At 37.6% G+C, this 17445-nt stretch overlaps 1 protein-coding gene across 5 annotated transcripts in view; it reads right to left on the reverse strand.

Moving 5' to 3' along the window:
- The window catches only part of MAP4K3 (mitogen-activated protein kinase kinase kinase kinase 3), a 67846-nt gene that overhangs the window by 26028 nt on the left and 24373 nt on the right, over positions 1–17445 (reverse strand). For 2 of the 5 annotated variants that reach the window (XM_029964870.1, XM_029964869.1), the window contains exons 14-18: positions 16487–16545; positions 13810–13872; positions 4794–4852; positions 3573–3611; positions 3220–3273 (exon numbers count right to left, since the gene is read on the reverse strand). In XM_029964870.1, the coding sequence (XP_029820730.1) occupies positions 3220–3273; positions 3573–3611; positions 4794–4852; positions 13810–13872; positions 16487–16545 (274 nt within the window). The remainder of the gene's footprint in view (positions 1–3219; positions 3274–3572; positions 3612–4793; positions 4853–13809; positions 13873–16486; positions 16546–17445) is intronic. The other 3 variants (XM_029964872.1, XM_029964871.1, XM_029964873.1) reach the window with 3 other exon arrangements.

A 17445-nucleotide genomic window follows, 5' to 3' on the forward strand; every position in this document is an offset into this window, starting at 1 on the left:
CTGTAGGTATGCATGGCAAAGGGGACTTACAAGAAAACTGATGAATACCACCCCTTGAAAAATTTACTACTGATGATTTAAACAGCCTGAAAGTAAAATTCATCTGCAGTGGACAGCTACCCTAGTGTCTGGGTTCTTTGTTTTTTCTATGAGTTTCTTTTTTCATAGAAGTCTTGGGAAAGACAACTTTTTAACGCAAGAACAATTCAACAGGTTGGCTCAACAGTACAAGATATCAGCAGAAAATAAGAAAGCTGAAGCATGAGGAGCATTGTTCCTCTCCCAGTTCTGTAGCTTAAAAAATACGTTGCATGAAAAAAAAAATCAACTACATCCCTAAACTTTGTATGTTTTTAAAAGCTCTTATACTGCCCTGTTTCCTAATATTTTTTGAACTGAAAATTATTTCCATTAAATAAATTAGGAATACAGCTGTGAAAACTTGACATTCTTGCACAATACTTTCCTTATTTTTAAATAATGTTTCAAAGTTTTGGAAAAATATTCAAGTAGTAAGATATCTGTTTGTATGTTTATAGGTCAACAACTTGTCTGCTTTGCTTCATTCTTTTCAGGAGTTTCTGTCCTGGCATCTTATCCGTTGCTTATATTTCAGAGAAGCTTGGAAGGGGACTTCTGACTTCAGCTGCTATGGTGGTAGAAATTATCTCCACCATGGGACCAAGTTTAAGTCCTCAGTCATGTGTGTCCAAGCTCCACTTATATTTTTTTTCATATTCTTCCTGCATTTCAGACAGCCATTACAATGTTACTGGGCAGCCAAGCAAACAGAAAAGCCAACAATTTGGCATAAATGTGACAGATGTTTGCACAAAGGACCATGTGTCCTTGTTTCAACAACAGGGTTTAGGTGCAGTTTGTCACTGCTGATTACACAGGGCAGTGCTCCAATAATTTCTGCTTTCCCAGTTTCCATAACCAGGAAATTCAAGCATCAGCAGCCTTGCTGCGCATGAGAGAAAAAGAAATATCAAAACAAACAAAACTATTAAATGAGAGATAACTTTATATTGTTCTGTGAAGCATGTGGATTCTCTGTTGCTGCAAATCACCCGGTTTCATGCAGTGGAATCTGTCTGGACTGGAAGGTGTACAATGACCTCATCGTTTTTGTTCTGGATCTGAAGGGAGAAGTGACCAATGTCACATGTGCTCTTCAAGAGAAAGTCCATCTCACAGAATACAAATCAAACAAAAGCCTTGAATCTTCAGTGGGTTCCAGAGAAAGATAGCTGTGATCAAGCTGATGAACCAACAATTGCAGCAGAGCTTTCAGCTCAAGCAGATACCAAGAGAAAGGCACAGACGCAGAATCTGTCTGATCCAAGGTTGAGGCATTCAAGCTTTTACTCCTGTGCTTACACATTGTCAGGCCCTCTCTGTAGGGCAAGAGTACCTGGGAAGAAATATGTGAAGAAACAAAAAACACCAGGACTATTTTGGAAGACTACTGGTGACTACCCTTAGGGTCAGATGATTTGGAACCTCTTCAGAAGTGATCAGGTTCTTTCTTGCTTAACGTAAAAAAACCAGAAACATGACAGAGACATAAGCACCTAAAGTCAATGCTGTTTGAAAGTTCTGATGGAGCTCATGTAAGAAACAAGGGTTTTGAAGCACTGGACAAGGAAATCAGTGCTAGCACTTCAAGACAGCAGTGATCAAGAAGTTCCAAGCCCTGGAACATTACTGAGGTTGATGATGCTGACTGCATATCAAGCAAGAAGTCAGGAGGAAAAAAGAAACACTAACCAAAAATGAACAGATACAAAGCTGTGCACAAAAAACCATCCAGAGATTAGTATGGATGGAGTAACCAAGCTGAGCTGGCTCACAGCAGCACAGCTATCCAGAGCATCTTCACTGGAAGCCATCAGAGTGAAGCTGGCAGGATGGAGCTACAGGGGACTGTTACAGCCTGCACTGGAGGAAGCCTGAGTTGCCATTAGCCAGGTCTATCCAGCTATGAGCAAAGCAGGTTCTCAGCTTCACCCAAGTGCTGGGGAGCAAATCATGAGCAGCATCATCAACTTCTTCCTCTCAAAGACAAGACACAAGAGTTTCATATTATTAATGAACTATGTAATCAACCATGTCTTTAAACAACTGCTTAATGATGAAATATGAAGAATTTTGTCAGGAACTAGCACAAGAATAAAGCCTACTGAAAACCAGCTAATTTTTTTTTCTATAAATATTACTTGTGTCAAACAACAAATATACTTGTGTTTTGAAAAACTGATTATTAAACAATGCAAATTTAATGTACTCATCACCAGACATCAGACACTATCAGTACCTTTACCCATCTTGAAGGGGGTTGTCCCACATGCTCAGTATGTGATAAAAACCACTGCTTTTGTTATAAAAGAACAGCAGTAAAATAACTCAAGGCAAAAAAAAGAGAGTATATAATCTGTCTCTTACAGAGACAGATGCCCACAATAGATAACACATGTTTTAAAGGTTTCTGGTATGAAGCAACAGCTTTCAAAATTATCCATTAACAGAAAGCAAACAAAAATGCTGTCTCAATGCCACCTTTATTTTTGGTCTTTAGATCAAATTTATTTAGGAATGTAAATCTACACACACTGGTTGTGCTTTTTAAATTGTTTCAGCTCTCATCTATAAATCAAATAGAGCCCGAGAATACTTATACCAATGGAATTTAATATGAGCATAATTAATTTAACATATGCCTTTGCAGTTCCATAACCTTGCTCTCTCTGTGGTAAGGGAGTCAGTTCTATTCCAAAAATCTAGCACCCATACAGGCATCCTCCTAGCTAGGACAGAACAAACTCAAACTAGAGAAGACTTATGTATACATTTTACATACTTTTCATGAGCCTTACACAGTTATTGGTTCTAAACAAGGCACCAGGACTTGGGTCGAATTACTGGCTCAATGTAATGACACCAAGATTTTGTTCAATAATAGAAGGTAAAAGGACAACTGTATCAAGCAAGGAACAAGACTCCCCACTCCCCCAATTTACAGTAAGTTTATTAGCAGAATAAGAAAACTTCTGGTGATGTAATTTAGGAACAACATTAAATGCCTATCTGTAAAAATGCTATAGAGTAAAGAATCCTGAGTTATTATAAAACATGATTAAACTTATTTTTTTCAAATGCTCATCTATTCAAGGATCTAATTCTATTTATCTATTTATTTTTACAAGAAGGACTTACTGTTTAGAATCATCATCTGCATCATCATCATCTTCTAAATGTGCCACATGTCCCCTAAGAAAATGAATAAAGTATTACAGTTGCGTGAGTTGTATTAAAATTACCTTGACTGCTGTGAGAATTTCTGAGCTCAAAGGCTACTACCTCTTTTACAGAATTTTACTGTCTTTTTTTAATTATTATTATTCTTTAGAGCACAGCTGCAACCCAGACAGCTAAGCCTCTCTCATAACCTCTCAGCAAGTATAGGGACAAACAAGAATTACTTGTGACAGACAGAAAAAAAAAAAATCAATGCACAAATTACTTTTGAAACACACAAGAGAAGAAAACAAAAAAAAGAATAGAATTACCGCTGATGCAGTTCTTCTTCAACTGATTTTAAGAGACTCCTTCAGCATTAAATAAGAATAAGAACACAGTTTAATTGTGGTACACAAATGCAATTATCAGAAGCCAGAACAAAAGCTCTTATGATTCTATCAATAAATAATCCAAAGCAGCAAGTTATTTCAGCTGGCTTTCAGAATGTACATCAAGCATCCATATACAAATGAACATAGCTACAATTTTTCTTTCATTTATTTTTACACAACGTGCTTTCACATGTGTCTATTAATGTATTGCTACTAAGTGCAGCGGTCTTTTTTCCTTGTACTGTAAACCACTTTACTTGTTCTGTAAAACTTAGCTTGATCCAATTGAAAACAAATCCACACTCTCCAAGAAAATTGTAATCTTAAAAAAAAAAAATAAAAATCAGACTCCCGAGGATTAAACTACTATTAGAATAAACTCATTCTTCCCAGGTTAATTTTTGTAACATTCTGAACTTCATTTTTGTGCTTTTGAAAAAACAGACAGGCAAGAATCACAGGCAAAACACAGGAATAAGAAACAACAGGATTTTGGAAGATATCAGTGTTCATAGTTTTCCCAATTAAAGACTGTGTAAAAATATCATGTTCTACGCTTAGATTTTCAACATGATTTAATTTGAAAATCAAAGCTAGGCATCTTAATTCTGACATGCATAAATGTAATTAAGAAATTGGGTGGAAAGGAAAAATTACACTGAAAATTATTTCATATGATTAATATATCACAATTATTAAATGTACGAACATAAAGTTGAAGGGCTTGCTAAGAAAGGTAAGTTTTATTTTTTAAAGCATTTATAACTGCATGTTCCCAAGTGCCCCACAAGATGAAGAAGGGCATAAAGCAATATCAAAGAAGAGCACTGGTAGTTCCCAGGTGGGGTAAAATTGTGGTCTGTGGGACCTATCATGCAGAACATTTTGTAAACAAGCAGACCAAGATAACAGCTCTTAAAAGGAATCTTACACCACCATAGAGACAACACAACCTCAAATACTGAAAAATGCTGCAAATCTATAGCATTGGAGTTACTACTATTGTAGAAATAATAGTGATTTTGGAATTGTAATTGATAGAAACAAGCTTGACTTATTTTACTACATTTCAGCTAATGTGTTAAACACACATTTGTGATTTTTGTATTAAAATAGTCTTGAATTAATTAAAGACAGAAAATGCTTCTGCTTACTCACTTATTTGCACCCAAGAAGTAGCCACACTGAGGACCATGACCATATTCTAGCTGTAGATCCTAAAAATGTAAGAGAATGAATCTTTAAGATGAACAGGTGAGCATCAAACACACACTCTGAGTCATGCTGCTGTTATCCCCTCTGCCACACCTGAGGTACCAAACAAGCTTATTTCTCTGGCTTTCCTGACCCCTATCACCACTCTCAGGCCCACTGCACTCAAAAATTTCCTCTCTGCCAGTTCACTGCACCTCTAACTCCTTTTAAAACTCTGAACTTAGCCTCCTTGCACACACAGGTCCTTTGCTCAAATAAAGTCAGCTGCAGAAAAGGAAATAAAATAACAACAAAACTAATACAAAAATTGGAAAAAAAAAAAAAAAAAGGCAGCACTAAGGACTTTGCGATCTACCAGACCCTGTAGAGAACCCTGCTACCCCTCACTGGCACGTTGTAGTAGTCGTTTCAGATGGGGAGTAGTTCTGGCAGGGAGCCTAAAATCCCTTCAGCACACTGGGACATTAAAAATATAAGCAGACAGGACAATAAATGCTCTTATAGCTCTGGTTATAACCATATGTGTACGCTTTTAGAACACCTTTTGTATTGAAAAGAAAAATACAGTACTAATGAAGTCAAACGCTCCAGCAATCATGGAGTATAAGATACAAAAAAAAAAGATGTGGCAATAGGCTTCCAACACTGTTACTAAATAAACACTATAATGCCATACAAATTTAATTCCTTAATGGAATACAGGGACCCCGCTGAAACACGATCAAACCTGCACCTGCCAGGAGGATACTGCTATAATTACAGGGTATTTTTCTCTTCAAATGGATCACAATAGAAAAAATCTGAGCATAAATTTCCTCCCAAGATACTGAGTGTATTCACCAGGAGAAACAAATTACCAATCACCTAAATTAGTGATAAATAGAGCTACGCTGTTCCTTCCCAGAAAACACTGTAAAGACCTCCCAACATCTTCTGTTGAACCGCAACTCATATCAAAATATGCCATCCCTCATCAAGATGCCCAGATACTCAAGCTTTAAGAGCAATAAATTCAGATTAGATGGGGCTGATCTCTCAAAAGAGCATTTTTAAAAATCAGAGGAAAAGTCTCACATTAGATTTTCCAGTGTTCTAAGCTGATGAAGTAGAAACCACCACAGTCCTCAGTTCCAGGCTGAAGGGCAAGCACTTTAATACAAAGCTATGGACATTGTTTTCTGCTTGGCAAGGAGTTTCAGGTTGTTTACTGTGCTCTCTATTCTGCTCTGCAAAGCTAAGTAGTAGTTTCCACATGGGTGTGCCTACCACAGTTGTCAGTAGCATTTGATTGCTGCAGTAACTTTACGTATTTTCCCAAAACAAGTGAGATATTGTGAGAAAAACACTATGTAATTGATGATTACTTGATGTAAAAGAATGTATAGATCAGAAGGTTGAATAAAAATTGCAAAGACAAGCCTGATGGTGGCATTTCCTGAACCATGGAGAGACTGACTTTTCAATCTCTGTATCAATTTTATTACACTTCTTTGTTCTAGAATTAAATGATCCCCCAAACCCACCAAACTCTATCCACTTCTATGGATCTGACTCAGAAGGGCCACCCAACTTTCTCTCTAGACATCTGTTAGGGGATCTAGGACGACAGGCCTCCCAAGTGGCCATGCCAATGGGGAGGAAGGTGTCAGGCCTCAGTCATGGCTATCTTTGATCCCTTCTGCTATCCGTACCTTCTTTCTCCACAGTTTGATCATCCTCCTATGCCTCGATTTTGATTCCTCCTGCTCCTTGCTCCAAACAAGTTCAGCAAGTCTCCTTTCCCCAAGAAAGGCCATCCTAGGCCCTCCACAGTTTCAGTCTCTTCATCACACCCAGCATCTGTCTCATTATACCCACGTAATTCCCTTTTGCTGCTCTTCACCACCAGCTGATGGACTACAATCCACCACAAAGAAACAAATTTAACTTTCTTTACTTTGAGTATTTATAATATTCCTTTGCAATCTCAAAACCTTCCCTCTGTAAGCACAGGTATTTTGAGGATTCGGGCTCTAGAGCAGAAAATAACAAGACTGGAAACATAAGATGTCACCAGACTCACAAGCAAGTAGGTTAAACAGGTTGTGTGAGCCTATGTGAGAGGATGCCAGAACAAAGACTGGGAAGCTGTTGAGAAAAATAACGCCAGATCAGTATAATGAAATCTGAGATTTTCGCTTTGAAGAGACAAGCCTTCAATGTTGCAAAATCACATTATTCAAAAGTAAGAAATAAAGATGTTACGCTGGACAAAGCCAAAATGTCTGTCCACTTTAATTTACACACTGTGCAATGTATGGCTATGAATACACTGTACAGCAATGACAGGAAAATTAATAGAAGAAAATAAACAAACCCACCTAAAACATAAGGAGCCTTCCTTTGCCACCAGACTTCTTAAGCATAACTGGAATTTTCTTTATCAAAAATGACATCTGCCAGAATTACTTATGTTTAAATGCTTTTAAAGGGCAAAAGCTTTGTTTTAATTCAGTTTACTGTTGTGTAAGATTTATGATTTTAATTGGATATGTAGAATTTTCCAAAGCCCTTTAAACATTGCTGGCTTTCACTCCAACTGTGGGGTGAAGTACACCACTGCTAGGGAAATTCCTTCTTTTGCACTCTTGATAGATAAATACCGAGAGCTAGAAAGCTTTTAAAAAGTTAAATATATTTTTCTTCTACCTTGTATTTCAAATATATCCCTAAGTTACAATTTTATAAACTTTCTAGCGGCATATTTGATATGAAAACATTGATAAATGCTGCATGTATCCTGCAAAGCCTGCAGTGAGCTGTTACACTTAATCACCCAATATAACTGGAGTTTTTTAAAGCCACACATGAAGATATGAAATCTTATCAGTTGTGGATTCCCACTGGGAAGAACAGATTAGCATTAATTCCTAAATGATGCAAAGTTACCCAACAACTTTATCAATCTACATTAATATTTTCATTTAACATACATACAATGCTGATTAGTTAATTAAAATTCTTTTCAGATCAGACAATATTGACAGAATAAATCCGGGTGAGTAAACAGATATATTCCAATAGGATCTTGAGATATACAGCTGGCAGGAATGAGAAGAGGTCAATAATCTGGGTACTAAATTAAAGATGCAACTCTAGATTATTCTGCAATCAGTCTCAGGTTACCAGCAACTCATTCCCAAAACAACTCAGATCACAGAATATTCTTAGTTGGAAGGCACCCACAGGGATCACTGAGTCCAACTCTTAAGTGAATGGCCCCTATGGGGATCAAACCCAAAGCCTTTGTGTTGTTAGCACCATACTCTAACCAGCTGAGCTAATCTCAGGGTCTCATCTGTGTACAAGTGTGCTATTTGCTGACAGTAATTGCTTTGGAAAAAAAGGTAATACAGGGAATAATTACCAGTTCTTCTCAACAGCTTAAGTAACACTAAAGGAAGCTGTCATGAAGAAAGACAAATCAGATAAATTACATGTGCAAAGTAATCAATGACTAAAAAGAGTATACAGATTTCCTCAGAGCAAAGATAAAGCAAAGGGCGTTCTATGAAACAAATTCCCCAGGAGTGCTCAAATCTGCAAAACCTTCTGCAGCTTAAATTTAAAAAACCTGCTTTATTTTCTGCAGAATTTCACAGTAAGTTAATTGTTACTGCACCTTTAACAGTTATGTTCCCACTTTGTTCTGTAGAGCTGAGCTGTACTGGGAATCTATTTTTAGGTGTTCAGCCCTTCAACAACAAAACTGAATGTATACAGCAACCCAGCAATTCACAGTTACTTCCTACATTTGCTATTCTTGAAATCTAGTGAGAAACAAGACCATTTGAAGTGACAAAATTAAGACACTAAATCTACAAAATGCCAGGGAAGTAACTCTGAATTTCAAAGAATACAAATCACCTTCGTACTACTAACATGTCAAATGAGAAGGCACATACATTCTCAGTAAAATGATTAAGCAATTCCTATCACATTGCTCCATCAAAGAGGAAGTTAATTTTTAAAAGAGCCTAGCATTACCTAATGCATATGCTATATTTTTAATGCCTTTATTTCAATAAAAAGTGCATTCTTGAATTTCTTTGGATATCTTAACACATCAAAACCAGCAAGTTGTATGTATATTTTTTAAACGCACTAAATATAATTCTTTCCTGGTTACTGACTGAGGTTTTACTGTGCATTACTGCTACACAACCACTATTCCCCTCTTCCCTTATATTTCAGTTCTCTATGCATTGTGCCTATGAATGTCCCCTTGGCACAAACAACACTATAAAACTTAGCATCTCATTTTCTCAATTACTTTAGCCAAGGTAGAAAGTACCCAAAACATACGGGGACGGAAAAGAAAGAGCAAAAACCACTGGTACTTTTCTCCCCATTTCCACTTATTTTCTTCTGATCCTAAGGACCATGTGCCATTTCATTACCTAAAGCCAAACAAAATACGAAGAGACTCTCCGAAATTCCACACTGATAGCTGCAATATGTTTTTACAGCTACCTTAGCTACCTAGGATAGGAGTCTTCATGGCTTGTAAGTAAACAAAAAGCAAATCTATGCATGTGTAAGGAGAAAAATTACTTAAATTGAAGAAAAATGCTCCTGGGCAAAGTTCTCTATTGCCTATGTCAATCTCTTTAATTCAGTCTTTTCCTACCAGTATTTTACTTCTTCTGCCACAAATAATTAAAAAACAGAGAATACCTATGCTGAAACACTGCATTCCTAAAAGTGTTACCAAAAACTATCATGAATTATTAAACCTGGAGTATACTTAAAAGCCAAAAGAAAACAAAAACCAACCACAACCTAGTTCTTTAAATAGGACCAAACGTATTAATGCATCCAGTAAGTACAACAATGCAGACTGCACGGGAGCTGCAAACCTCTCACTGAATTCATTCCTAAACAAGTCCAGAATGAATGTTAAGTTTGTAACAACTGAAAACAACTGCAGGTTGGAACCTGAGATGTCAAATCCAAGTTTTGTTCAACTCCTCTGTCACTTTCTAAAACAGTGGAATTCAGCTGTGTGTTTTGGTAGTAGAATTTTCACTGTGTGTTGTATAGTCCAGGCTAAATTAAACATTTAATTTTTCGTATAATAAAAAGAAAAAAATAAGTCACTGTTACAAATCAGTTAGTATGATGATGTAGACTAGGGCCAGGTGCTGAGGTAGTTGGCCAATGGTATTATGAAACCACTCTCTAAAATAAACAAGAGTGGGCTGCTCATTAGAAGAACTTCAACAAGCCGGAGGAGTACACAACAAAACATCCTGGGGTTTAATACAGACGACTGAAAAGTCCTGGAACTAGGACAGATCCACCACAGATACCAGAAGAGGTTGAGGACAAGCTGGCTAGGGGCAGGAAGGGCAACTCTGGACTGAAAAGCGTTCGGTAGTCCCAGCAGCCAAGGAGGGAACTACACATGAGCAGCACACATTTGTGGTACGTGTGGCCAACCACAGCAAAGCCAGAGGGCCCAAAGTAATCTCTGAATCTAGCTTGGAAGCTGCCCCTATTTTAAGCAGGAGTAAACTAGAGATCACCAGGGGTTCCCTCCCACCTCATCTTTTTTGGGGGATTCTCTGACAGTTTTTCTAATTTATCAAGATGTGCAGCTCAGTCTACTCATATGAACCAGAATTATTTTTCAGCTCACTATGAATGAGAAGAAAAAGGTTTTGCCACAGTATTTCACTGCAGACCAGGATAACCTAAATGAAAATATTTGCATTTGATCAATGTGACCTTCTCTTTCGTTTCTCAGAATTGGGGCTTTTGGGACCAGAGGCCAAATTCTCATACAGATTCCCCTTGACAGACTCCAACAATGGTAAGTACAGCATGTCACCTCCAAGAAGCGGAGGCAATTACACATACAGCAACAGATCTGCAGAAGCTGGGTTTAACAGCCCTTACTCCCAGCTTCTCTCTACCCCATGCACCTCCCTCCAGCATACTGACACAGCCGTTTGCAAGGCCACACAGGGAATCCAACGGGCAACTGATCTAGTGGAAAAAAATAAATGGAAAGAAGTTGCACATTTTTGCTCAGGATGGCATATACTTGGACAACTTCTGAAAATCTGCTTAATTATAGCAAAAATGTTTCAAATCACAGAAATCCGGTCCTACTGTGTCAACTCATGTAGATTCCTGAGACTGCCACTGTGGTGGCTGCTGCAGTACAAGATGAACAGCCATACATTTAGTTAGCCATTGGATTTCTGGTACTTTTCCCAGGATCAATAGCATAAAAAACTTAAAAAATGTCCTAGAATAAAGGAGTATATATTTTTAGAGATGACTGAATTTAAACCATTTCCTGAGCTCACTGCAAATGCAATGCTCAGCTCTCCTACTTATTTAAGCCTGTATCCAAACAATTGCTTTTAAAATACACAGAAAACAGTGAGAAGGTCTACCTTATGTAAAGTCTAATATGCACATAAGACAAAGATGACAAAACAGGAACATGAAGAACTCTAAATGACAGGAAGTAGCATGTGCAAGAAAATCTCAAATGATGGAAGGTACCCAAGTAAAGTCCTGAGAAACTTGTTGTCTAGTTGCAGAAAAATGAAAAAATATCTATCCTGAAAGACAGAAGAACCTTGCACCTAGAGCAAAACAGTCTGTTATATAGTTAGCTATGAATCAAAAGGGTATATTTGTAGAAAGTCAAAGAGAAGTACTATCTTGTCCTTTCTGTTTGCAATTTGCATTAAGGGATCCTGGGGTTTCGACATGGAATTTTCCCTGCAAACGAGACCTTTACTGAATTTCTCCATTCTTCTGGCAAGATCTCCGTTACTATTTCAGAACTGCACAGGGGAAAGAAGGGGGAGAAGAAAAGGAGGGGAATGATTTTTAAGGGTAACCACATCATAGGCATCAAACATTTAAAAGCCAATGGTATTATGAAACCACTCTCCAAAATAAACAAGAGTGGGCTGCTCATTAGAAGAACTTCAACAAGCCAGAGGAGTACACAACAAAACATCCTGGGGTTTAATACAGACAACATAAACTGCCACATGATCAGTCCGGCTGTGCAAAATGCTAGGTGATAGGTAAAAATACTGTCAGTCACTCCTCAAATTTGTTTTCCACCTTAACTGTATGTAGTCCAAAGTATGCCTTGATTTATGATAATTATATTTTTTTTTAGGATTTTAGAGACAGATAGCCCTGCAAAGGAGTTATTGTTCATAAGGTATTTTATAAAACCAGCATGGGAAAGAGCCCAAACAGTAGTAGGTGATATACTATGCTTATGAAAAAAGTATAATCTTTTCCTCTTGATGACATTTTAAAAATCCACATATCATTTCACAACAAACACATCTGAAAGCAAAACTGTCAGAACAGGAGTGGGGAGCTGGGGAAGGAGAGAGACAGAAAGAGAATGTCTGATTAGTGTGTCCTGGTCCACAACAGAAGAATGAACCAACTGGCACTTACTTCTCTAAGGATTGGGTCTTACTGGAAGAATCTCACCAATAGGGGATGCATTTACCACCAACTCAGAATTCTCCTCTTTGATTCACAATGAACACAGGAGGTGCAAAGAAAGCAGTGAAACACAAAGTGCTGTCGAATTACTTTAAAAACCCTCTCACAACTGTGACAACAACAGTACTTTTTAAGTTCCATCATGGTCATAATTTCTGAAGAGTATTCTGAACAGTATGGGGTAAAAGGAGGATGAGAAACGACAGTCCAGTTAGGAGACATTCTCATTCGACTCAGACCCCCAGATACTAAGATAGCAAGATATGCAACAACCCAAAGTAACCTTAAACAGACAGATTTTAAAAAGTGTTAAACTGGAAAGAGAAAACCAGAAGCAAATCAAACTGAAAAACCAAAACCACACTTCCAAAACCAGAGGAACTGCACAGGATGGAGGTGTTGCCACCAGGTAGAGAAATCTAAGCTACTGATCTCAAAACAGTTTGTGAAACATTCTTAAAATGAAGTAACACAGAAGTTTCCTTCTAAGAAAGGGGAAGACAGTCTAAGCTTTCAGTAACAATGTTTTTGGCAGATTCAAGTTACACCAAGCCAACTGATGTCAAAACAAACAAAAAAAATGCAAGGACAAGAACACCGCATAAAAAAGACATTCCCAAACATCCCAGTTTTCCATTTTCCTCTCAGTGCACTTATATTAACATCTCACAAATCTCAGAAAGTTAGCAGAGTAATGCTCTTCATTTAGCACAGAACGTCTCTTTCTTTTTTTCAACAGAATATGGAGACACCCAAGACTTAAATGCATTACTCATCTAACTACACAAAGAGCAGAGAAGTAAGAAAACTCACGTCCTAGAGTAACTGCTACACAGCAATGCCAACAACCAAATTTTTTAGCAGTGCAATAGGAGAAAATTCAGAAAATGTATCAGACTATAATCAATGCCAAATGCTATTGAAAACAGTTATGATCCCACTTTCTGTTACTTCTATTAAGTGTACATTCATTCTGTAACATAATTACCATCTGGAGAATTCAGAGACTTACACTTATGTAACTTTAGTCTTTTATGAGGCCACTTAAAGGAACTACCAGACAAAAATGCAAAGAGTATGTTTCTTCTATCTTCAGTCACCTTCCAAAAAATTAAGTTATGCATAGTAAGGTAGTTAAAGAAACTAGAATGAATGTAAAATACTGAGTCCCTTCTATAAAAGTGATTCAACTAAACATGAATAACATGAAAACACAGAAAAACAAATACTGTCAATGCTGCACATACTAAGTTAAGAATTTCTTTCTACGTTATAGAAATACACATATAGACTAATTCTTATATTGAATGGTTTTTAAACAGATGAAAACAGCAGTACAACAACAGGACAAAACACAAGTTTCGAAAAAGGAAAATTAGGACAAAACTAACACTGACAAAGAAAGGCATAAGATGAAAAATACCAGGTTAGATCTTGCAGTGTAGTATACTTCTTCTGAATTGTCCAAAAAATCGCTACTGTCAGGCTGTTCATTAGATAGAGATCAAGAAACTCAAATTATTTATATTGTGACTGAAAGCCAGGTATACATAAATGTAAATTTTCTTGCTAAAAAAAAAAAGAGATATTGTTAGTTGAAATTCAAACCATGTTAAGACAGTTCTCAGGATGGGGGTAAAACATAGTTAGGGATATGGTCACATTACCAAACACTACTGAATCACACCAAAATGATGAATTATTTATTGTTCATCACCTGAGCTGTGGTAATGTGTGACAGACTGTCCCAGTAAGAGGCAAGTACGGTCAGTTCAACATCTCAGTGCACCAATGACAATAACTCCTCATGCTGCAGTGGTCCAGTCCTTTGTGCACTCATAGCCACAAGTAACTGAGTGTAAGTTTAAGCACGTTTTAGTGAGACAGAAGCAAAAGCATCAGAACTGCTTTAATGAAAATGGATCCACACTGTTAGTGCTGGAGGAAGAGACAGGCATCTCTTGCTCCCACTTCCATTTCAAAGACTTTCACTCCCAGAGTGTATAAATTGTTACAAACTTCTCCCATAGACTGGTTTGTGCTGAGGCTCTTTGCAAAAGCATCCATTTTTTGAATAGGTCTCTTGTTTGCAATTGATATGTCAATTTAAATTGTCCACTGGTCCTATAGCTAATCCATACCTGTATGTTTTTTCTTTGGTCTCTGGACCCAAAATCATTATTTTTAAAATGATAGTTCTGTTTTATCTAGAAAGAACATATCAGGTCTGCATGCTTCATATTCTGATATAAGCCATGGAGGAGTTAATTTTCCTCTTCAGAAAGATCCAAACAGTTATAGACAGGGAGATCAGACAAGTTCTTTGGACAGGCTTCAAATATGCAATGTCTGACCAGAACAGACAATATGAAGATATTTTCTTATCAACAGAATTAATTTGGACTGTTCGTGTCCCTCCTCCAAGAGCTTCTGAGATTCCAAAGTGCGAAGGTCCTGATTGCTAACACACAATGTAGGAAAAGGCTCGATTCCTCCCTTCCAACAACAGCCAAAAAAGTGCTCTGAAAAACTGCTTTAATCCCTGCAGAAAATCTCTCTCCACAGTTTAGCAACTCAGGTTCCTAAGGTGCAGTAAAAACACCACTGCCCCATGGAGTTGTCCAACAACTGGTTTATGTAGTCAGTGACTGATAAAAAGAAAGAAATGGGAAAAGTATTTCCAAAACTTCAGCTGCTCCACTAACACCTTTTTGCAGTTATGATTCTATGTGTGTATATATGTGCTCTTAATGAGCAAAAGCATTATAATTTGAACTATACATTGCTACCAACTGTATTTTCTTTACAATCCAGAGTATGTAACAGGGAAGCAAAGACAGGACAACTTGGAATCAGTTCAAAAATAATTTTGAGTTAGCTGGTAAACTTACAGTAGAAGCCCTGACTGCATTATCATATTTAATAAAATATAATAAAAATATTAAAAAAAATAAAAAGCCTTACATAACCAGGGCTCCTAAATGATGCTGTTACGCAGTTATGTCAATGTCTAAATAACACATCTGAAATACTTGTTTAAATCCTACGTGTGATTTGGTAAGCTATTCTCCTCCATCTCAAACAGGCACCAGAAACTGCAGGTTACCCGTCCAGCCAGTTCTGAGGACGAGCAAGATTATACACAACCTCATACACCCAGAGCCAGCTGACCCACTACCAGAGGGCAAAGAGCTGGGAAGGAGATTTTAGTACAACTACAGAGCACCACAAGGAAATCTGTGTCAGAAATCTGACTCACATGTGGTTTGTAGACTACACAAGTACATCCCTAGGTACACATCATTCCCAAAACCAACTCAAGGAAAACCAGTGTTCTTCCCACCTATGTACTAAGCCAACTTTTTCACCTTAACACCTGCCTTAGAAAAACAAAGAGAACACAAAAGTCTGCAGTGAAGAAGCAGACTTTTTATCTTTTTATCCAGGAACGTGAAGAAGCTGCCCAAAGTGCACAAATGAGAAAAGCAACGCTCTCCACAGAAGAGAGGAATGTGCTGCAATCGTGTGTGTGAGACAGCACTGACACCTTTTCCCTTACAGCTTGAATCCTCACATCCCTTGTATCGATGGGTCCACAGGAAGAAGACACTGGCAATGCACCTTCACAGAATACATCCACTGCCTGACTCAGCATGGCTCAGGTGTGATGCAGGGCCACAGAAGGATTATTCACATGGGAAATTCTTTTAAAATGCACCATATCTCTCCCCTAATTCTACTCAATTCTGCTATTTCCACTGTCAATACAAGAACAACGGAGAGCAGAAGTTGAGTACGCACGGTAACTGTAGAACTAAAAAAAATAACTCCATAAATAAATGGAATAATATCCTGGACAATGAGGTATAAAGGATAAAGGAAACCTACAAGACAAAGCACATACATCACATTCAGCAGAGCCCACAAACAAGGAGTTTTGCTGCATATAGAGTAATGGCACCAAAGGAACATTATGTTACAATTTGTCAGTAAAATCACGAACAAGTTTAGTAGTGCTAAGGAAGCACACTACACATCTCCTGCACAGATATTTGCAGGGGATAATGTGCAGAGCATAGCACATGCTGCTTGTTACTCACAAATTCATGATGTGGCTCTGTCTCTTTCCTCAAAGGTGGATCAAACTTTACTTGACCAACTAAAGAGGAAAAAAAGGAAAACAAGAATTTAAGTTGGACTGTGGTTACACAAAATTTAGCTCCCAAGGTTAACAAAAAGAGAAAAAATTAGTTTAATAAGTGTATCATATCCCCACTGATGGAAACTTCTGACACATGGACATAGCCAATTAGTGCCTGCTAGAAACTAATGGGCACAGAAAGTACTCTTTTATCACAAAGGCAGCACAATCACCATTTGCGTCACCTACTCATTATAGGGAACAGGAAAACCATTCAGCAAATAGGGCAGTGAAGTATCTTCTGTAGAGGCGCAATACAGCTGTAATTTATAGAAAAAGCACATCCATGGTGTGAATTCACTACTGAATCTGCTCTTTTGGGAGACTCACTAGCACTAAAGAGCGTTGAATGAATTTTGGAGCAAACTAATCACATTTTCTAGGACACCAGCTTGGCAGAACCTCTTTAACACTTCTCCCCTTAACTTCAGTTTAAGAAAAGACAGCTAAAGCTCTAAGTATTGCTCTGATTTAATTCAAACAAAAGAATTACTGCAATTTGGGGGATGAAGTCTGTTTTTAAAAGCCAGTGATCAACCTCCTCCCTTCCTGATCTCTATGCGACTGTTTCAATTCAAAAGTGAAACAAAGATAATTAAGGAAAGAAAAAATATTCGTTTGCCATTCTGTTACCCAGTTGAATCTGGTTTTGGCCTGAATATCCTGGTTGGAGTGGTATACAAAGCTATATCAATCAGCTGTCAGAAGAGCTCAGGTTGTGTCCTGCTCAATTAAGATGAAGCAGTAGTGGGCCTTGCAGAAGTGCTGACAAAGGGTGTAGCCAAATATTTTACACTATTTCTTTTGCATAGTCATCTAGAATCTGTACACTTAAGTGAAACAGCATGTTTTTATTTT

This window comes from Manacus vitellinus, unplaced genomic scaffold, assembly GCF_001715985.3.
Source record: "Manacus vitellinus isolate BGI_N305 unplaced genomic scaffold, ASM171598v3 scaffold_81_pilon, whole genome shotgun sequence".
Classification (NCBI taxonomy): domain Eukaryota; kingdom Metazoa; phylum Chordata; class Aves; order Passeriformes; family Pipridae; genus Manacus; species Manacus vitellinus.